General features: G+C 32.2%; 1 protein-coding gene across 1 annotated transcript in view; it reads right to left on the bottom strand.

Moving 5' to 3' along the window:
* Positions 1-2,123: 2,123 nt before the first annotated feature.
* Positions 2,124-24,649, bottom strand: part of LOC147074667 (uncharacterized) — a 247,940-nt gene continuing 225,414 nt past the window's right edge. Inside the window, exon 2 of the mRNA XM_085943462.1 lies at positions 2,124-3,614. Within this exon, the coding sequence (XP_085799588.1) occupies positions 2,856-3,614 (759 nt within the window). The 3' untranslated portion in view covers positions 2,124-2,855. The remainder of the gene's footprint in view (positions 3,615-24,649) is intronic.

The following is a 24,649-nucleotide window of genomic DNA, read 5'->3' as shown; positions in this document are numbered from 1 at the left end:
TCAGATGCAAAAAAAGAATCAGTATAATAATGAGTTAGGACTGTTTGCTTCTAATATTGAAACATACAGTCCTATTCTAAATTTGAATATTACTATTATTATTATACAGGGTTAGCGAAAAGAAGTGATCTAACATCAAAACGTTATTCATAAATAGTTACATAAGGCCGATAATTTGCACACAAATCCGCTATTGTAAAAAAAAACGATCAATAAGCCGAGAAAATATAATAATAATATAATATTTAATATATGTTATACGCTGCGATAAATATTACACCAATACAATGTTGTATCAATTTTTATTTTTAAACGTTTACACTTAAAAAGATATTTAGACACACAATATGTTTAAATACTTTAATATTAACTTCATAAGTCTAGTTAGTTTTAATAATAATAATCAATGACAGCGTATCAATTTTTATGGTATCGTTTGCGATGAGTCATTGGTAGAAGGTATCCAGATAATTATTTGTGCTCAAAAAGGAAATTTTAATATATTCAAAAAAAAAGGATACATTATAAAATCGACTTTCACATAAAAGGAAAATCTGGGCAATACATGTAGAAAAGATTTATTTTATCTTTTAAAGTAACGAGACTCATAGTTTAGCTGTCAGAATATAAATAAAATTATTGGATTAAATTCCTTCATGGATATTTTTATTATTTAAATAAATTTTAATGAATGATAAGATGTAAAGATAATAATTATAATAATTTAAAAAATATGTCAGCATGCATAACACACTTCCCCAATTTACAAAAAGCTACGTTTATATAAAACAAACATTTATTATTTTAAATAAATAAATGGTATTGGTTAAATAAACCATATTAATAACATTACTTTAACTATTTTGGCTTTAGTTATGTTTTTTTTTTTTTAATAATCTAGTAATGCAAACGAAATTCGCAATTCCTGCTATTTCCGTGAATTAAAAACCTAAAGGTTTGTTTGTTATTAAATTAATGGATTAATATATTTTTGAACTTACAAAATTAAAGATATTTGGTAAAAAAAATATAAAAACGTAGCTTACGATAAATACATTAAGACTATGACGTAATACAACTTCAGTTTAAAAAATACACAAAACTATTATTTGACTTAGTTTAAATTTATAACACTGTATAAAAATGTCTTATTTGTAGATTTAAATAATAAACAAGATAGGGAAGAAATCATTTATTATTATGAAACTTATTACGTAATAATAAAACTTACTGTACATTGTTAAATAAAAAAAAGTTCTCAGAGAAATATAATAAAGCAGTGTTTATTGTTAAGCAATCCATTAGACGAAGATGCTCAACTGGCGTTGACAAAATCGCAACCCAATCAATATGAGATCGGAACACCCTGTACTAATGGATTTTATAAAATAACAATAAACAAACCCTACGCCATATTATATTGTGAATGTTTTATGGGTTTTTTTAAAGAAATTTATCTGTGTCCAAGTACAATAATAAAAAAATAAGGGTTAACAAAATACGTAGGCTAATTAGTAACAACACTCGTTTTGCGTGATATGTGCTTATTTCAAAATATATTACAGTTAAAATGTTTGAATTTTTATTTATTATTATTGTTGTGAAGACAATTATTTGTTTATTAATTTAATGGTAAGTATTGTATCCCTTATTGTGACGAATTTACAATCTCTAGCAAAGCAACTCTTAGTTATAAAAATGGTCATCAACAAATATAATATGCAACTTGTTAAAAAATACTTTTATTCAATCTATTGAAAAAATCCAGATAAACCTTCAATTGAATTTAAAAAAAAAGTGATTTACGACTGATTGAAACAAAAATTTCCTTACGACTTTTTGGTTATTTTTTTTTGTACCTACAGAATAACTACGTATATTTCCAGAACTAGTAGCTGCCTCGAGATACAATAAGATTATAATATGAAATAAAGTATATAATAATTATATAAAAAATAGATTGGAAATCCGGTGATTAGAAACATTGGTAACGCAAAATGAGTAAGTTGTCTTAGGATGACATATTACCAACTAAACCAATTGAAAATAATGCATATCGATTATATATAAATAATATAAAGTGAAGATATCCAAACGATAAATGGGTAAAATATTTTTTTATTGTACAAAAAGTGTACATAAAGTGAAGTTTGAGCATATAACTTGCAGGTGCAATTTTGTTTAGGGAAAACGAACCAAAAATGTAATAGTATGACAATAAGTTGTAACATCATTTGTCACCATTATCTTTATCTGGAATTTACCCTCATGTTATATTATTAATTGTTACATTATTTGACGATCGTTACTGAATAATATGCAACCATATTCTGGGAAAATTTTGGCGATCAGCTGACTAACGGAAACGATACGCATTACAGAAATACTAACAAAGTCTCCCATATGAAAACAGTGCTGAGGATTGGCCCATCACTAAGTCTACAATTTTAATTTCTTTGTACATAACATCCAAAAGTTTATTCGATTTGGATCTAGGCACTCTAATGTGGCAAAAATTATGAACTGAGAAATTTATAGGTACATTAAACATTAAAAACATAAACGCGCCCCACCCCTATTGAACGACGTATGAGATCATGATTATAATAAAACGAGGGGTGTTCGGCGCCACCCGCCATCAGTTATCAAAAGACTGAATACAAAACACAGTAAGTTTATAATATAATACGATATTCCTAAGTATTATTATATTAATAATACGTCGCGCGCGCCGCGGTGTCGATCAGCGAAGCATTCCAGGGGGCAGTGAATTGATCCCCTAACTTCCACCGACCGACCCAGCGCACGCCCAGACTGGCGACAAAATATGCTTGGCAAAATCAACCCCGTCTTCTTCAATTCATAATCGTATTCAGCGTCATCTCCCAGTCTACTGACGACATGAGATTCGTTATGTCCGGCTGGGAGAAAAATTCTAGGTGACCCGAGTCGGAACTCGAGTTGGACGTCTCGAAGGAATCAAACCCGCCATCGAAGGTCTCATCGACGTCGTAGTTTTCCGGGAAAGGTAGCGCCGGGAAGTCTGGGAGGAAGGCCAGCTCTTCAAGACTAGAGGACTGGACTACGTTCTCCGAGAAAGGACCCGTGGTATCTGATGCCGCCATTGAGACATCAAATATTACGTTCTCGTCATAAAATGACGCCGATTCTGGTGAATCTGGCGCCCCGCAAGATGGACTACAAGGAACGGCTGCGGCACTGGCTGGTGCAGGTGCATAGCGTAGTGGAGGTAAACGTTTTGGAATAAGACTGCTGTTGTTATTAGAATCATTCCTGTTTCTATGTCCAGGTGATTTCTTGATTTTCTTGGGAGGAGGAGCAAGTTTCGGTGCAGGCTTAGCTGTCTTCTTCCTTGGGCGGTACTTGTATTCCGGGTACTGCTGCATGTGCAGTTGCCTAAGACGTTCTGCTTCATCAATGAATGGCTGCCTCTCTTTGTCGTCCAGGGTCTTCCAGCGTTTGCCCAGGCGTTTAGATATCTCGGCGTTGTGCATCTCTGGGGTGTGTTCGCAGATTTTCCTGCGTTCAATTTGAGACCACACCATGAACGCGTTCATCGGCCTCTTTATATGGTTGGGGTTGTTCTTCTTAGTCTGAAAATAAAGGAAAAAACACACAATTAGTAAACGTCATTGTAAAACCAATCCAATTAGATTCCTACCTAACTCGAAGTCAAATTTCAACCAATTTCCAACTGAAACACTAAGTTTTATTTGTAGATTTTCTGGGCTTCACGTTGCGGATGGCATTATCAAGAAAAACGTCGACGAATTAAATATAATTAAGAATACAAGGCGATATACCAAAAGCAAAACCCACCATTTTATAAACGTATTAAGTAACTATTTAATATTAAACAATACAATTTTTACCATAGATATTATACTAAAGTTAAATAATAACGTAATAAAATGATGCAGAATTTGATAGTAAACACGATTTGTTTTGACTACGGTAAATCACCAACCATTCCAATCAGCGAACCAGAATGTACTGAACTGAAGTCGTAGTAACAAGCGTATGTACGAATACGAACTAAACGCAAACGAATGTACGAATGAAGTAACGTCCAAATCATTTAACAATGATAAGTGTTGTGTAACGTGTGAATATTCAACTTCGGTGGGAACACAACATTTCAATGATTAAAAATTACGAAAAAGATATTATCAGAAATAGACACGGAGTGTGCCGTTGGTGCAATCCGCGCGGGCAGGTAGCGGCACGTGCCAAAACAACGAGCACGCCACACAGTCTGTTCAATCAACGAGAGGTGTGACCTTGAGATTGTGAAATTTGCGATATCGCGTCGAGGGAACTGCGATTTTAAGCAAACCGTGTATATTTGTATTGCAAATACTAATAATGCTGACAATGACTCTATTTTCACAAATTGTTGCGTGTGCAACGCCTTTTTTTAACCATGTCCGATCCTAATAAGATCATATTATTATTATGGGCCTCTACAGAGTGAAGGTTTGTATTAACAGATTTTTGTTTGTAGGAACACAAATAGAAAAACAATATGTATATTTGGCAGACCCAGGATTCGGACCTGAGACCTATGACCATGGCCCCCACAAGAGGGGGGCTGACAGGGCTCTAGGCTGGGGGGCAGGCTTAGGGGTGGCCCTGAGTGACGGGTCGACCATTTAAATGAGATAAACACACCCCACAAATTTTCTCTAATAGTAAAAAAGTCGCTAGTTTGCGAATAGAATTTTATTTTATAATTATTTTTACTGTGTTTCACAAAAGGGGTCGCGATTAGTCCTTGATAATAATAATCCTGAGAGCCGGCAATTCAACTTGATTTATTTAAACATACGGAATCCTGGAGTTAATATATAGCGTAATATCATTTTGGGGACTACTACTGTAGAACATAACACTGCCTTTAACCTTAACGATAGGTTGGGGGGGCCTCCAAACGTCGTGGCCTGCGGGCCCGCTTCAGGATGTAGGGGCCATGCCTCCATCGTGGGCGTACCTGTGCAAAGTACCTGTGAGAAATTGTGCGTATCAAACAAATTGGACAATTGGTAATAGAAGAAGTGAGACGATATTTTTGTTAGAACGATTCATACAATAAGTAAATATGTCCATCGCGTCGATCACAGGATGCTTGTTAGGCTCAGGCCGTAAGGCCCAAAAGAAATTCAGTCGTGAGAATATAAAAAAAAACATTTACATTCAGTTAATAAATTCCCAACTTGTCATTCAAGGAAAGATCAATGGGAAGCGTAGCAGAGGACGGCGCTGCATTTCGTGGCTTAAGAACCTCCGCGATTGGTACGAGTGCAGCTCCACTGAACTGTTCCGGGTAGCAGACGACATAGATAAGATCGCCTTGATGGTGGCCGACCTCCGCTAGGGGATGGCACAATAAGAAGAAGAAACGTTATTAAAACGAAAGACTATAAAATGGATTTGTTGCATGGTGAAGATGCCCTCATTGCTTTTTAATTTGTCTCCATAGTTACGTCATGAAGGTATACATCATCATCATCATTACTTAAAAGTGAGTGTTTCGATCGTTAAGCCGAAATACAAACCGCAAACTAATGTTCGAATGACTATGACAAAGCGCGGATTTGTGGTTTGCAAAATAGAAAAGAAATACAATATTTTAAAGCAAGCCGACGAAATCTATGAATAATTTTACAAATGATGACGAATTGTTAATAGGCAAAAAATTTCAATGAACTCGATCTTTATTGAGATATTTTAGTTTCAGTAAGATACGAATTTTATTTATTTACATTGCATTTGTCTTAATTTTATTTATCTGTCTGTAAAGCAGAGAAACGCGACAAACACGCACACATATTCTGTCTGCTGTCAAATGTAAGCACAACTAAGAGTAAGCTGTCTCTCTCTGACGCATGCAAATTTACATGCGAAAGATTTTGCGTCTTGGTTGCGCGGTCGCATAAATATAACACCAAATTGCATCCCTCTCATGCGCGCTACACTTAATCGAATAGTCACGTTTATGCCTATTACTATACTTTATTCTATTAAATAAATATTAAAACTATTATAATAGGTAGGTACATATAGTTTTATTTTTACAAATAAAAAAACCATTTTAACACAATACCAATGAAAATCGTATAAAATACACCGGCTTTATCGAAATACATACCTAACAATCAATATTTGTATTAAAATCGACATGTTCCTTAGCAAGTACATTGTCACCTCGTAGCATAGTGGATAATGCGCGGATTGGGGTGTAAGCCCAGGAGATGCAGGTTCGAATCCTGTCGGGTGTCTTCCTTTTATTCAAAAAGATTGGTTATAATATATTTTCTCAGAAGTGTTTTCCAAAATTATGTGTGTTCAAGAATTAGAATGGTACATTATTAATCTTGTGAATTATTCGTTGAATAAAAGAAATAGTTACTTATTTAAAAATTATTTGAAAGTACGAGTATTTTTTTTTACTCTCAGTGTGTATGTAGCATGATAGAATAGCCTTAAAATGAATAATGATCATAACAGTTTGATTGATTAATTAATTGCTCATGCACAAATACTTTGAATTAAGAATATTATTATATTTTATTGTTCCATGTTGGATTTAAATGTTAATTAAATTTATAAACTTATACGTAGACTCACATAGGTATGAGTTTGAAATTACCGGGTCGATTCCATGGACATTTTTTTTAATTACACGGATGGTTAAAAAACACTTTTCTTATAAGTGATTGTTATTATTATCATGTTTGTTTTGTTATTAATTTATAAATCTATGCAGGACATGCGCGCGCAGCTGATAATAATATAGCCTCTGGTGCCAGGAAATAGAAGTAGTCGCCCTTGCAGAATAGCTAATGGCCATTTGTATAATGCTCAGTACAAGTTAAGACATGTAATAAATGCTGTATCACATTTATAGTGACTAGTCATTTTTTTATTACATGCATATATTATTATTCTAGTATAATCCACCGTATCGTTGCAGAAAACTGCAGTGATTTTGGGAGAAATATAAAATTGTAGTCATATGAATCAAAGTAGGTATACAATGATTACTTCTTTTTCTGGCTCTGATGCATTGTGTGTTTTGTTTTTAAAATTCTATTTTATTGTTTAATTTGTATTTTTTTTTTTGAATTAGATACTATTATTGTTTTTTTTTAATTATTTTTTTTCTTTGTTTTTTTCTCTACCAATTTTGTTTTACCTGTACTTTTTATTCTAAATATCATGTTGTGAACGTCTTGAATCAATAATTTGTAATGTGCTCAATGTGTCTTTTAAAATAAATTTAAAAAAAACCGAATGATAAAGCGCCCCCGGACCCAGCGAGGAAATTGTGCTTGTTGTGAGAATGGTATCGAACCAAGCCTACTGCGATGCTCGCTCTTATAGGAGCGATTTTAGGCAATATGTTATGCATAGAAAAATAGTCTTAATATAATAAAACATACCTATATCAGCAGTTGAGAAATGGCATGGAAACAATGTAGGTACATGATATCGATGCGTAGACGTACAGTGAGTCAAATCCAATTACAATAAGTCATTAAATTTTAATTTAAAAAGGAATTAACCGCTAAATAATGCGGAATAACGTTGTAAATGAGTGACTTTGAAGAATAATTTAATTACGAATGTGTGAACAAGACGCACAATGGTAGCAGAATGCTGTGAACAAATTACTCAACGGATTCTTGCAAGAACACATTGAAGCCCATAATTCTACTAATAAATATCATTGCAATAAATTCAATTGACGAGTGACATTCCACTACGTACTTTTATTTTATTAATATAACCTGAGATAACTATAGTGACATTTTAGATTAGTCGAAAGAAAGATGTTTTAGTTTAAAAAAATAAATAACAAAATACAATTCATTTATTCATCTCCGGATGCGTGTCCGGAAATTTGTACGTATGCAGTTCGCCGTAATTGTTTTATCGGAAATATATCGATATCCTATAGCTCAATAGGAGAACAACTCATAAAACCTTGTTCCAAGATCATTTTTTGGTGTTTGAATTTTTGCAGTAATTCTCATTTTAATTTTAAAGCCTTGACTTTTAATATTAAATTTAGTGGAATTCATCATCGCACAATGAAATTGTACATTTTAATAAGGAATTAACCAATAAACTTGATTATATAACGGAATTACTGATTAACCTCAGAAAGGGTTATTCGATTTTATGATACATTGAAGAAATTTTTGACTATTTTTTTTTTTGCTGAATTGTAAAGAGAAGACCTTTCTACATCGAATGGCATTCTTAACTCAAAACCTTTAAATTTTGAGTTGTTTCCCTATTGAACTGTGATATGAATCGATATGGTCGTATAGTACTGAGGTAAAATTCACGTTTAAAAAAACACGGTTCTTGTCGATTTACAGGAAGCCAGTGGCAAACAATTTTTGAAAATAGCAGATGTAACAGGATCATTTGTTAGGTTAGGTTAGGTTTTCATTCTTGAATTAATGAATTTTGCCAAAATCAGAGATGACCCTACAGTGTATGGTAATATCATTCCGAAAAGAAAGCTCACGGCGAATTCTGCCCTTCTAAGGAAGAAGGCATTAACTGACTCTCACACACTTTCGAGATAAATGACATAATGTATTTTTTCTCAAACTTTGGTACTGTGAATTAATAAAAAACGGTGGTATTTTTTACTAGTAGGATGTTAAAATACAAACAAAGTAATAAATAATAAGCAAGCTGTAACTGCAATGCTAAAAAAATGTATTATTTTAGAAGATGTCTATTTTATCACCAAGGATTTTAACGGTATTTTAGTGATAACACTGATTTTAAAGTGAACAGAATATATAGCTTTCAAAATTAACTAACGGATGGCATTCATAACTCAATTTCACATATTTTGCGAGTTACTGCCTTCTTCCTTGGAAAGGCAGAATTGTGCTACAGTGAAATGTAATACGTAAAAATTACATGTAACCTTCCGGATGAGATGGAAAATTGGACGTTATATCCGAAGTCCGTTACAATTTCTGATTTAGTATTCAGGTTAACAAAGTACTATTTTTGGTCAATTTAAATTGTGTCTTGGGTCGTTTTAAAAATAGTTTATTTCTCTTTCGTCTGTTACTAATATCTTTTCACACTTTATCAGCCCTGTAAGTTTTTGATAATGTCCTGAAAACTAAATTTTAAAATCTGTAGACGTTTTTCCGAGTGATAAAATTAATAGCACCCACATTACAAAACAAACTATTGTTAGATTCAGTACAGTGAATATGCAAGGAGAACTTTTTCGAGAAAGAGTCGGATTTTTACGGAAGGGCCCCCGCCGGAAGGGCGAAATTAGTCGATTTGTTTTTGTGTGGGCGGCTAGGGACGGATCGGGATTTACGAGGACCAACGCCAGGGGCGAGTCAACTTTCCAACTAAAAATGCGCAGTGTGGGCGCTCTATAAAACGGGACCTCTGGGTGACAGTCGAAGGGTAGGAATATTAAAAAAAAACTGCGGTTTCATAACAGATTCCGGGGGTGTTGTAAAAATTCCATGGGAAAGACGCTTTTTGGGTCAAAGTAATTCATAAAAAAAGTTTTTACGATTGTTTTCGAGCGGGGAAAGCAGTAATGTATGATTTTTCAACCCTATATATATAATTAACCCTCTTACACAAACATATTTATTTAAGTCAAAGTATTTAATTAAAGTTATTCAGTACTGTACTATGGTCAGAGCTTTGATCTATGGATTAATTTTAATTAAAATAATCATGTTAGTATATTTTGTATGACAAAGAGCCTAGTCGACAACACTAAAATAAAATACAAATCGATGGTATTGGTTTTAGTACTTGGTTTTTTTTATTAATTACCTACTTACCTACCTAAAAATATATACTTACATTTATATACACACAGATTTGTTCACTTTTCAGTATAATTCAACTCAGATACAATTTAAAAAATACATAGAATAGCAATTGTTAATTTAATAGGTTCGTGAAGCAATGTTTTTAGATCTGCGACAAAAGCCGAAAGCGAAGGCAACATTCTGAGTAACTTAGAGGATGAGTTAAGAGGGGAGGCCTTCAGTTAAGGATCCACGTGGCGGTGATTTGTGAGCAGGAAGAACAATAACGCGCCGGGAATAATAGCCATCCGAGAGTCCCAGTTTTCTCGGATATTATCCTTAATTCCGATTCGGGCCTATCTGTATTTAAGTCAATGCGTAAAATTTTGTTTATCTGATTACTCTTGTAGTGTTTTATTATTATTTTGTATAATATATTTTACACTTTCAATATTCACACATACCTACTTACGCCTTTTTTACTATCCTCGTTAGCGTTAAGTGTAAGAAAGTTGTTACTCATTTTTATACTGAATCATTCGTGAATTTCTAATTAACCTCATTAAAAATGCTTATAAATATAAATAACTGGCAATTTATATGCAGAGTAGGTACATATAAAAATGATTTGATGTTCACACCTACCGCATACGTAATAATATGTATTATGTACCCTAGATATAGTGTTTCATTCAAATGTACATTATCAAATCAATTTACAACGAAAAACGAAAATAAATACAATTATCACTAAAAGTGGTTTTACACTTACGACTATCAATTCTAACGCTCAAAATAGCTTAATAGAAAGACGTATTTGCAAATGAAAACGAATTTTAAAATTGAATAAACATGACAAAAGCGGTAATATATTATATTATAGATCGAGATATTTAGTTTTTCAGTAATACGTAGGTACTTACTTACATTATAGTTTTAAGTTAAATTCTAACAGCTTCTTATTAAAATAATATAATAATATAAAGCAATTGACTGCTAATTATAATATCAAAAGATCTTATTATAAATGAAGACATCAATAGGAGCAATAAATTGCAAATACTTAATTAATTATTATAATACTTTATAGGATTGTCAGAATGGCGTATATCATTCCGATGCATATCCTGACATAAATCCTTTTTGATGATAATATTATGTTCTATAATAATTATAATGATAGGTTAACATTCTGAAGGCGTGATGGTAATCTACTCTCAAAGGCCAAGAGTTTGATGCATTTTTATTGTCATTATTGATGACTTACGTACATTTATTCAAAAGTGTTGACAATATTATTATCTCTAAGACACTATTTAAGTACGTAATATAATTATAGCCTGCCACAGTAATGCGAAAATTAATTGAAATCTAATAAATTCGAGTACGTACTTAAGTAATAGACAAAACATACGCAATCCGAATTAGAATGGCATATAGCTGAAATATACATGCCGTCTCGCTTTGACATTTATCTAGCGCAGTATCACGTGGTATCTAATATCAACATTTTGTCAATATAATGAAACATTTTATAAGCAAGTATTTTAATTTTAACGAATTATACTTTTGATATTTTGTAGTGTTCCTGATTTGTGTTCTCATACTTAGGTAAATCAATTAGGAAAAAAATAATTTAATCAAGGAGAGTGTCGTGAATTTGTAATTAAATGAAGTGATTAACTTACTAATTTATGGATGTAACGTATGTTACAATATCTCAAAAGAGAGGGACAACAATATGTCCGATATAACTGTGTAAATCTTTTAAAAGTAGAAAAAATAGTGTGTAATATAATTGTGGGTAATTAAATTAGACTAGTAACAATTTTATTGTCAACTTGTAATGAAAATCGCTCGAACGCAGTATTACACGGGCCGCATCTAATAATAATTCCAGAATAACGACAAACTTAGAACGGAGAACTTCGCGCATGCAAGATTGTGCCGTCTTTAATATTATCTTCTACATTTTCGTTTCAAAGCGGGTTGAGAATTACTTCATGTTTGTGACTAAGTTGTGCCAACTACGTATGCGAATCGCGATAAACAAATCTCATTCAAACTAAAAAGCACGTGTAAGACGGACTTTAAACTATTTGGTATATGTACTTACTCATATTCTACTGGTTGAGATATCAACGGGGCAATAGTTATTCAGTTATAGAAAATGTATTCGCATATAACAAATTTAATTTAATAGATTTAGCTATTTTTCTATAATCTAAGGATTTAGCAATAATAATTGGCAATCTTCCTGAGTTTGGCGTTTTAAAGTTCCAAATTTTACCGCTAGGATCTAGGGAAAGATGTAATAATAATGGTACATGTAAAATTTAAACTCAATTAATGTAACATAATATGTATTTTAATCTCAATCAAAAATACCATAATCACGATCTCTCAAAGATTAGTTTTTAATTTAAATGTATATTTTTATTTAACCTTGATGTAAATTTATTCTTAATCGTACCAATCTAATTATCTTTTTTTAGCATGTCCGATCCTATTAAGATCACAATATGGGCATCCAAGTTTATTGATTATTGATAAAAATGCATCGTTTCTTACCAGAACTACCGGAAGTGGATATAAAAGCAGTACCTAGATCGAAAAAGCATTGATGCTTTCGAGATGTGGTGTTGGTGGAGTTTGCCTATGATTTCCTGGATTACCAGACTTATCAATAAAAGACTTTGTAAAGTTAATATAAATAATTACAAGATAAAAACAACTTTTTACATAAGTACCACGTTTTTAAATTTTCTGTTGAATCATATAAACTTGACAATTCTATGTATTAATAATTTAGGACAAATAAGGCATAGTCAACAAATCATTTTTTTTGCTATTTTGCAACAAACAAACAAACAAATATAGAATTTTGATTTCCATAGTAACGCACATATAATAATTTAGTTGCTAGGACCATCCCCTTGGCAACCAATAATAGTGGATTGGATTACGGATTTCTTCCGAAATAACTTTTCATACAAAACAGAATTAACTAAAAATGAATTCAATTCTACTTAAAGATACATTGGCATCGTGATCTGATATATTCTAAAAGTTTCAATCGACTAGTCGGGAAGTTAGTTAAAAATCGATTGCAAGACTTGTACTGGATAAACAGCCACCGGACAAACAAGAATACGAGCTAAAAAAATGTTGTAAAAAGACAGACTTTCAATCATTTGTTTCGAGTGGTGAAATCAAGAATATGACATGATCGTCGCCAATCCACTCACCTCAGTGCAGGGATAACTATGAAATCCACAGTACTGAGGGACACTACTGAGGATAAACGAAACGAATATATTATTACGTACCTACATTTTGTTGCAAGTGCATAATTTAAAATATAAATATTTTATTCCTGTGTCAGTTTTTTACAGTTAAGAACATCGCAAATACTTATTATTGCAGTCGATATCAGCTGTGTGTATGGAAATAAACATGTCAGCTGTTATGAAATTTATAAACAGTGTTTTGTAATTCCGATTTGCATTTTGATCGTGAATAAACTTAAAACAACCCACACGTACTTGGAAGGAAACTCGAGTGTTGAATAATACTCATGTTTGACTTTTTAAATTATGTGAGTTGACCGCATGATCGAATTACGGAATTTCAATAAGGCATTATGATTTTTGTAATGTCGATTTATTAAATCGATAGTTAATGCACACGTGTAACCATTATACATATATGTTTTAAAATAATCAGTCATCACAATTAAAAGGTTCCAATCAACGAATCAAAATCGGCAACGAAATGGAGATGCGAATATGTATTTTATTTTGAGGAAACTATTGACTCTAATTTGGCGCGTTTTGTCTATTTTGATTAAATTTCGGTTAAAACTAGACATACATTATCTATCTATGCAATAATTAATTGTGAATAGTTTAATAATAATAATTATCCACACAAACGGAGCAAATCAATGGGGGGAGTAAGCTATGTTACTGGATAGTCAAAAGGTAGTAAGTACCTAAGCTAATTAATAAACTCTTATATGGTTAATCATTACTCTCACGAACGTCTTACAAAAAAAATTGTACGTTTTCATTACGAAATATTTTTTGCTGAAATTTTAAACAATCTAACATTGAGTTTATAATGAACAAACAGGTAAAGCAGAAAATAATATTGTGGGAATCAATCAGAAAATGGAGATGGTCTTCAAGTCTTCAAGATATTATTTTTGACCATTATAGTAATAATATAAAGAGAGTGGGTATTGATACTACGGCAAAATGAAGCCGTGTTTATTGCGTATTTTATTATTATTAACTTAACTATGAAACGTTATACCATTGCTTCTCAGTATGACTACCAAATTTAAACAGAACATAGTTAACCACATTTTCTTCTAAATTAACTAAAAATAATTACTAATATCTTTATATTTAACACAAAAACAATAATTTCAGCAACACGTGCTCGCAGATTTTAAATGCCTGTAGTCATACAAATCAATATTTACCGGTTTCGTGTACAAAAAATATTTAATTCAGCCGTAGAATTCTATCTTATTCACACTTATGTGTCGTTTTTGTTCAGGCCTTGATTATAGCCAATTCAATTAACTTTACTGTCATTTCTCAAAAGTTAAAATACCTACTACATAACGTCAAATAATCATACACATATATCAGAAGTTTAGAGAGAACTAAATCTTACTTAGGTTTGATTTACTAATGAATGCAATATATGAAAAATAAAATGGCACTCGTAAACAATACTAGGTACTGATTTTCACTTTATTTACTCATTATGCTTTACCAAATAATATTTCAAATTAAGACCATCAGGAAATGTTTAGGTACATCACTCAAGTATTAACAATTTGAGATGCATGTTATTAAAAATAAGATTAGAATTGCAGAGCAATTGTAATTTACATCGTATTGTATTTTTTTCACGCTGCGATTATAATCGTATACAAATCAGCAATCTGATTATAAAATCTCAATTAAGATTGCAGCTTTAGATGTTAACAGCGTTAATAACAATGATTATAAAAATATATCTTGGATGATCTATGTATGCTATATTTTTTTTATATGAATGAAGAAGGAATTTGATTTGGGTGCAGATTATTTATATTATTTTTAATTTTAATTGATGTACCTAAGTAGCTATTTAAATTTGACGTTTTACAAGAAAGTCGTCACTCATTATTATATTTGACAGTTATCTGACTATTAATATTATATTATTCACTAATACTTAGATACTCTTCGGAGGTTACATGAAAATTGTATGTGCATCATATTACATTTTCGCCCTATCGTAAAAATTGTACACTTTATTGTTTACTTTGTATGGCGTGTGAAGAGCGTGCCATAAAATACGTCAGATGCGAATTCTGAAAGTTAAATAATGCCTAGTCAAAATGTTAGATCTGGCAAGAAAAACGAGAACTACGCCACTGTTGGAAAATTCACAGTTTCTCAATTATAAATGGACAGTGTTTACTTACTGAAATAGGTTAGTAATTAATTCAATTTGAAGTATTTATTTAATTATCGCAGCTGTATAAATAACAGCGAATGCAATTTGCACGTGTAGTGTTTACATTACGGATACACGTCATAATATAAAGGTAGGTATACACATATCTATGAATGTACCTACCACTAGGAATAAATAAATAAATTATTTTTATCGTATCTGACAGAAGAAGAACGGCTTATCGCAACTCGAGTGGCCTTGGACTTATTACATTATGTTTCCTTTCGCGTGAATCAAATCAGACTCAACACGTTTACATGCAAACTAGTAGGTATATTGTAGGTACTTGTAACAAGTGAACGCCATAGTGAAACGCAAACAAACGAGAGGATTTTTTTGTAAGTATACTAAACAATTAATGAACATGAACAAAATTTAATTGTTTTAATATATTTATATATTTCCGTGAATAGCATTGATAAATTATATATAGGTATATAATACGCTAGTGGCGAAGGGTGCTTGTTGGAGGTAGGTAGGATATAACTGAAAATAAATCCTAGGGCAGCTATATTTACAGTACCTACCTACTCACAGTACAGTATAGTTTACTGAGAAAAACATATTATATTTTACCTTTTTTATAATAAGTACATATTAAATGGAAAAAAAAACAACAGGTACTACTAACATAGATATTAAAGAAAAATAATACCAAACAGTGATTCGAACTCGGGCTAGAATATTGTGCTAGGCTCGGCGTTAGGCTACATACGCGTTGGTAATACAACACAGTAATTAAGTAGTAACGTATTTTGAAAATTGATCCTTATTACAACGCAGATAAAGTTCATTTTTGCATCACTTTCATTTACATTTATGTGTGTATTACTGCGTTGAACTATTTAAGAGTTAATTGAAATACTCGAATATACAGGAATACCTACATCTAGAGTTAGGTATTTCCCGAAAAAATCTCAATCTCGAGATTCGGGATTTTCCGAAATGATGAAATTTTAAATTCTCGAGATTCGGGATTTCCAGAAGAAAATTCTCGAGAAATCGGGAAATTTACAAAAACCCGTAAAACTCCTAAAATCAGTTATTCCAAAAAAATATGTTTTTTTTTTGTTTATGTAAGAAGATAAACAAAATAGAAGTAGGAAAACGTTACTAATTAAAATATAATTTCAAAAACACAGACATTCGATGGCTGCATCTGACAATCGCGTACGCTTTTGAGACACAAAATTCCCTGATGTTGCAAAAATTGCGCTCATTTTGAGTCGACGTTCCAATGCCCCGATCAGTATTTGAACGTTTTGTGCTTTCTGTCTACTTTTTTTCATATAGAAAATTGTTTTCTTTACAATTAATGTTTGATAATAAAAAAATCCCTAATCCCGAGAAAAGATTCTCGAGATCCGGGATTTCCCGAAATGTTAAAAATTTCAATTATCGAGATTCGGGATGGAAAATCTCGAAAATTTCTCGAGAATTCCCGTCGGGAAATTTCCGAAACCCAACTCTACCTACATCTAGCAAGATGTAGATATACTATGATTATAGCTAATCAATTAAAAGCAAAGCGAGTATATGTACAATCCATTGCTAGAATAATAAAATTATCTTCCGTGATGATTCACCCATATTTGGAATGGTCTTAATAGATTCCAAATAAGTAAAGTTAATATGGTTGCAGAGTAGAGATTGCAGCATTTGATTCGCGGAATAAATCGTATTGGAAGGTCGACAGCCGATGAATAATCAATGCATGTAAAGGTCATGTGGATAATCGACGATTTCATTTATTTAATAAATACGTAATTAACCCATAGGTGAGGTGGTGTACATTAAAATACGTGCAATATAGTTCTTCTCAGTTAGATGTATTTTGTAAGAAAACACTTGGACGAATTGAAATTGACTAAAATCAAAAGACCGATTTACAGAAGACAGAAAAGCAATTAAACCGAACGGAATTTTTATCGAATAGCATCAATTAAAAAAATTCGTGGCATTTGGCGCATTCATAATTTTTAACACTGTGTTTTCACATTCTTGTGATTTCTTTGACGCAGATGACGCAATCGATTCGTCATAATATTTGAAAGGGGGCCTCGAAACAGTTTATATCAGATAAAGGTGAATTATACCAAAACGATGCATATTTCGCATAAATTGGGTATAATTCAAAACAAAATCCATAACCACTTTCAAAACATTAAAAATCATCATTGTTATCTTCAATAATAATTCGATGGGGAAGAGATACTTTGTTACGTCGGTAGTTGGAATTTATGTTTTATTTTATATTCATCGTGGGGTTTTATTTTATATTCATCGCGTTTTATATTCATTGTCTCAAAATAAGTCAGTTATTCGATGAAAAGTGGAATGTCATAATAGAAATAGACGTATGAAGTTGTCTTGAAACGAAGCTCGAAGTCACTAATTATTATAGATAGCTAACTTAATCAATATACTAGAGCAGCGTTTCTCCGTGGCCGGAAACTTGTACGTATGCAGTTCGCCGTACCACATTTCACCGTGAAATGTTGTAACTGAAATATATCGCCGTATATAAAAGACCATCCAACCTCTTTGGGTCGTATAGTACTGACATAAAATTCATGTCTAAATAAAACACGGTTCTTTATGGTTTACACTTTACAGGAAGCCAGAATTTTGAAAATAGCCGATATACTGGATTATTTGTAAGGTTATGTTAGGTTTTCATTATTGAATTCATGAATTTTGCCAAAATCAGCTATGAAAATTGAATTAATATTCATATTGAATCTAATAAAATTGGAGACTGTATAGTATATATTACACGTCATCTCTTTCCAATAGAAAGCTCACGGCGAAATGTTTTACGTACAATTTACATGTAACCCTATTTTTTACGTTGCATAACCTAACAGTGTTTATGTGTTATGGACAATAATAATATTACAGAGCTTATATCCATAGGCATTCTCTCGCGTTAAGGTGCATTAAATCTCAATTTTGCTAGAGTGAAGTAGCGGTAATGCATTCTTATATTTTATGTACAATAATGAGATTATGGTGGGGTTATTCAGACCCCACGAGAGTACTTTCGGGTCAGCGCGGTCACCGGCGGGATAATGTATGCTAATGGAGTAAACGCTCGATTAAATATGTTTTAATGAGCGTTTTACAAACCTCGCCATATCGTTTCGCTTATTTTTTTCGTATCTTTTTAAAACGCAGGACAGGGTAGCATTGGCGAAGGGTGGAGTTAGGTTGTGGAGATCCGACATAAACAGTGCACACTTGCGATTTTAGTATTAGAGCATTTGAGTATTCATTAATGAGGATTGCTTTTTATTCGGCAATCAGTTTATCACTACTCTTGTTTATGAGACATTTCGTCACGTTACTATTAATTAATTATATTCCTAAAAAAGGATTTCAAGTTATACATATTTATATTTTTATAGAAATCGATGTTTTTTAAAATAAACATAAAAAATATTTAAACGATGAATTAGTCAAAAATCTACACGACGAAAAATTGAAAACTTAATAAACCAAATTTTATTGATTCATCAACTCTACTAATATGACTTGTGTGAAGTAAATTCATTGTATATGTAGTTGGAACCAAACGATACGTGATCAACCCATTTATTCTATAATACACAAGACTGCTTTCGGCCGCTACGGCAGCTATCTGGGGTAGTTTTGTATCGAAGTATTAGCAAATATTGTAAAAATTACATTAAGTTAGCCGTCTAAACAGTCAAAACTCGCTCTAAAATTTACCAGAGCCAAAAGGCTGTTTAAACATAGCACTTATTGTAACAATTACAACTAAATTATTGTAATTATTATAATACGTGCTAATACTTAAATACAAACCTGCCCTAGATAGCTGCCGTAGCGGCCGAAAGAAGTCTTGTGTATAGAACACGATCCTCAGCTATGAGTGTCCACTCATATAAGAGAATGTTTATCTCTATTTTATTGTATTCGATTTAATAACCAATTCGGACCGCCCCCATACACGCGCCTGATTACTTGCAATGCCTAATCACTGCGGAGTGGGCGCCAGGTTTGTTTATTTATAATTAAAAGCGACCGTCTGTTTGTTAATAATTTTTGCATTTGTATGCCGCGAAGGCAGGAGTCGCACAGTGTAATGGCAGCCGAGGAAAATTATATGCAAATACAGTAATGTCCTCATCGCTCACTTTTTACAGGCACTGTGTCGCTGATAGCTCGGCAAAAGGTAAACATTTTTAATTGAATTGATAGCTGCTGTAGACTTTTGATAGAATATACAAACAGTATGAACGCAGTATCTACCTATTTATACTCAAATCAGTTTCGTTAGATTTTAAGGTAAATCAATGTATTTTATAATTGATTTAATTAAGTAGGTATATCGTCACCTCAGAACTACAACTAGATAACTTGATTTTTTCTGTTTTTTAGATAACTGTTAAATATGTTTCTAAATTTCCTTCTCTACAAAATGATACAACTAGGTAAGTCAGAAGTTAATTTTGAACTGTATGAAGTTTGTGTTTGAAAATATTAGATAACTTTAAAACCATGAATGCATTAAATAAATAAAATAACATAGGTATCTACAATATTTTTTTCATACAATTGAAATTAATAAGACAAGCACAATTTCCATTTTTATTTAAAATAATAATTATAGCCTCGATTTATGTTAAGTAAAGTTTAAATTAAATTTTCCCAACAATGACCAAACCAGAGTCATCTAGTTGTAGTACTGAGGTCACAATATAAATGTCTAACCAATTTAATAATAGAAAATTGACGAATGAATCAAATGAATGCGGGTTCGAGTCTCGTGCGGTGTCGTATTTTATCAATGATTTTTCTAGTGTGTATACCTATATATACCTATAGCTATAAATTTAGTGTGTTCAATAAACTGAAATCTTGTGAATTATTCGTTGAACAAAAAAAGATTTTATTAAAGAATTTCACTTAAATTTGTTAGTTTAAAATTATACATTTTGTATCAGTTGACGATGTCCCAGTGAAGCAGACGAAACCGGTCCTAATTATTATTAAATAAAATTATTAAAAAAAAATATAATATGTACCAAAGTATTGTTGAGTCAGCATTTAAATTATCATTGGTAAAATTGTCTTTAAAACATACATAATATGAATAGCCAGAAAATATACGTGATGTTAACAATGAAGTCGTGAGTTATTTCGCTTATGACTTGACAGTATATACATACAAACTTTGGCAAGTTTACTCGTCTATGCCACTCTCTCTGGTTTAAATATTTTTTTTTCACCAATGACAACTAAACACCATTCAAATAACATATAATTTTTACTTGAATATTTTTTCGCGTAATATAAGCATGTCGATAATATATTTTACTGAATCTCTAATGGACAAAAACTTGAGTGAAAAAATAGGTAATTCAAATATTTTCTGAAAATACGTTAAAAATAATTCAAAATACGACGACACGCATGTAAACACTATACCTATTTACTAAAACTTGTCAAATAAAACTATTGTTAAAAAAATAAAGTGGTGAGTATAGAAATAGAAAATATATTCAGGTATTATTGAAAGCTCCGAGTTATCACATAAAATGAGTAATAAATATTAAATTATTGCGAGAAATTAAAAAGTGGTGCGATTGAATTGGTACTTTCATGACGCAAACTTTGGCAGTTTAGCATGTTTCAAAAGCTCCCAGCGGTATTTTGACGAAAGTTTTCCGTGGGGCCCTCCGTCTCCGAAAGTTGGTTTTGATATAAATCCCCGAAATCAGAATGACGCCATTAGTGCAAGAGCGCACACGCTGCGGCCAAACTTTGATCTGCGGAGGCGGTGAGGTCTAAACTTGCGAAAGCTTAAATTAAAAAATTAAATCAAAATTCCACAACCTTAACCCATGTTAAATCGACACCGATTTAAAATAAACGTAATATTGCAATATCTGGGCAGTTTCAGAACGACATAATTTTACGGTATTTGGTACTAACAGCAAAAAAACATTAATTATTTTAATGTTACAAAAACCCCAACAGTTAAAACCATCTCTTAATTTAATATAAATCATAAGTTACTACATAATCTGTCAGTTTAACATATATAATTTTGAAAAACACTTTCTGAGAGAATATATTATTATAACCAATAGAAATTTTTTTTTTTGAAAAAAAGTAAGCCAACTCGACGGGGAATCGAACCCTGTATCTCCCAGGTTTACGCCCTATCCGTGCATTACCACTATGCTACGAGGTGACATACTAATTGCGACAAATTTTAAATATTAGTCAATTTTAATACTTACTTAAGAGTGCCCTTCCAAATCAAGCTACAGCTGTCAGTTTAAGTTTAAAGGCACCAGTACCACAGAGGCAATGTTTCTGACCCAAATAAAAGGATATAATATTATTTCGCTATTCGCTTCTTCAGTTCGCTTTTTTGCAGCCCTAAATGTGTTTTGACGGTTTTTTTAATTATTTACTCCCGTACACATTAGATGTATATTTGATACAATGCAATAATAATATGCATACAGTCCGAATATACCAAAAGGCAAAACCTGGGTCACTCACTAGTAATATTTTAATGGAATAGTACAAAACTTAAATTCGAATGCAATCAAATACCATCACACGATAGTCTTCCTGTACTGCAAATCAAAGTAAGTTTAGAAAAGATATTATATTTATTTTTCCGATTTATAGGTACGCGGTGTAAATGAAAACTTTTCCATCCTTGGTAGTGGACAGAAAATACATTTAAAAAATTCTCAGGCTCCAATAGGTTTTTAAATTCGTAACAATCAACATACAAAAATAAGACTTTCTGACATTAGAGACTAGATTGTTATATAAACATTGTTTGTATTCAAGTGACAGAAGATGGATTAGGCATTCGTTTGTTTATTTTAATCTTGTAAAAAATGAGTGGATGTCAGAATAAACCGTTTTGAATTTGGAATGATTATGTAATTTATAAACTTATACCGGAAACTACCCCTGAGCTTTTGCAAAGCCGTCGTTTTACTATCGGAAAGTTATTTTTCTTCAGTTTGAAAGGTCATGACGTGTGTACGTTATTATTTATCGGGCGTTCCGGCAAAATAAACTTTGCCCGTCGCACATACCCGGTCCGTGGTCGCGCCGGCATCATGTTGGTTTGCCCGGCAATCTATCTCTCCGCGCCGAAGATGCATTGCGACCGACAAAGTTTGTGCAATATTTTACAATTATTGTTGTGTGCAAGTCGACGGTTCGCGGTAAGTATACATACTTATACACGCTGGTGGCATTTCAAGGGATAATACTACCATCGTTATAGTTACATTTAAATTGCACGTGTTACATTTCGCCGTATTAGACATTTTATCAATATTGGTCCAGTAGTTTTTGAGTTAACGGTGACCGTTTTGAATCGGACCGTCCCATTTTTAGGTAGCCTACCCCGTTGTCCCCAAGCACAGCTTCGGGAGGTTGAAATGTCTCGTTTTCAGAAAGAGAGCAAAAAGGCGCGAACAATAAAAAAATCGATAGAAAAAACACAGTTGCAAGTCGCAGTTCTTTAAGCAATGTTAATTACCAAATTAAACTTTAAGAAGTCATGGCAAGAATTTCATTCTTATTTTAAATCAAAACCAAATACGTATATTCCATGTATTCACGTGTTCATCCCTGTTCTTTCCATTCATAAACAAAAATATGTAGAAATATGCGTTTTAATAAATGTTAAAAAATAGTAAGTAGACGTCCCGTTTTGAGGGAAAAAAATGGTCATGTTAGTTATAATGGAAACAATATTTTATGCTTAGTAATGTATTTATCATGAAAATAGTCAAAATGCTGATCAAATGTATAAATTTTGATGTCATATCTCTAAAATACTTCCATGTTCTTTTCCGCCGTCTCGAGCTTCAGTAATTTTGCATACCATTAGGTATTCTACAGAGCTATATGGCGTGTTCGCCATACTACAGAGTTCGCTATGTACCCACACTGTAAAAGCTACAGAAACTAGCAGACTACATTGTGATCAGTAATTGAAATTTAATGATAACATGAGAAAGAGGTGCATTGTGCAAAACCAATCAAAATGGCGCCGAAGCCGACGAACAGCTGTTTTTGACGGGGAAAAATTAAACATGGCCGATAAAAGCCCAATAATAGAGCCCGGCCGAATAATAATCCGATTATCACCTCGGGCTTTGATTCCCCGCGACCGCTTTTCCCGCCCATTACGTCACGATTATAATGACGACGACATGCGCGCCATTTCCTGTCGCGACCCGTTTCCGCCTTCAATTATTATTGCCGCCCTCCGCCGCTAGGGGAGTGTCTGGTTTAATTCCAAATTCGAAAGTTAATTCGCATTCACGCCAAACTTTCAAAGGTTTTCGCTTTCGCCATTTTTCCTCGCGACAAAGGATACACAAGCCAACGACATGACGAGGTTTATTAACTCTTTCAGACTCGAGCTATAAATAAATAAATAAAACAAAACAATAATAAAACGATCATTATAACGTAAACAAGTGAAAAAATGAGCAGGTAGTCACTCCCATTTACATCACCAAAGACGCCAAAAAACAAATAGATTTTATACTTGAACCTTTAGTAACTAGTTATAAGGTTCGTATCTTCTTACATTGTATTAATTTATTAATATCAGAGAATTTATCGTTGATGAGTATGCATAGTGTCTGAATTCAGCACGAAAGATTAAAAAAGATGAGAAGCTTAACTACTAAGACTGAACCTACCTGGCTTAGTACGGGGTTGCTAAGTTGTTCGATATATATTTATCTCACAAATTAATAATAATCACATTTCCCAATATAAAAATAACAATATAAAGGAATGCAATAAGATGTCAAAATGAAAATAATTCTGAAAGCAGTAAAAGTCAAATAAAAGAACATCAATTAAAAATCGAATTAAAAATATTATGTTAGTAAAAAATTCAAAATTAGAATGAAAAAACAAACTAGAATAGGTAGTTTGTGTTTGATGTAAGTACTATATATCGATGTTGCAGATCACAAACCTCCTTAGTCAAAAAATAGGATCTTACAGGGGAAGGTTAAAACTGATTTATTTGCAGCATAATACGATGAATATGACATAGGAGTTTTAATTAAAAGATCAATAAACTCGGCTATTTTTCTCTTTGACATAGGAGGTAAAGTTCAACAGATCCCTTAATTTTTTGTATACCATAAAGTCAAAATCATAAAATTTGACATAGAAGGTTTGTGATCTGCAACATCGATATATTTATTAGTAAATTTAATACTATAGTTTCTTAGAATGATATTTTATGACGA

The sequence above is a fragment of the Rhyacophila brunnea genome, unplaced genomic scaffold (assembly GCF_057557595.1).
Source record: "Rhyacophila brunnea isolate RB1 unplaced genomic scaffold, BYU_Rbru_1.0 scaffold_16, whole genome shotgun sequence".
In the NCBI taxonomy this organism is placed as follows: Eukaryota; Metazoa; Arthropoda; class Insecta; order Trichoptera; family Rhyacophilidae; genus Rhyacophila; species Rhyacophila brunnea.
This window is presented reverse-complemented; position numbering and strand designations above follow the sequence as displayed.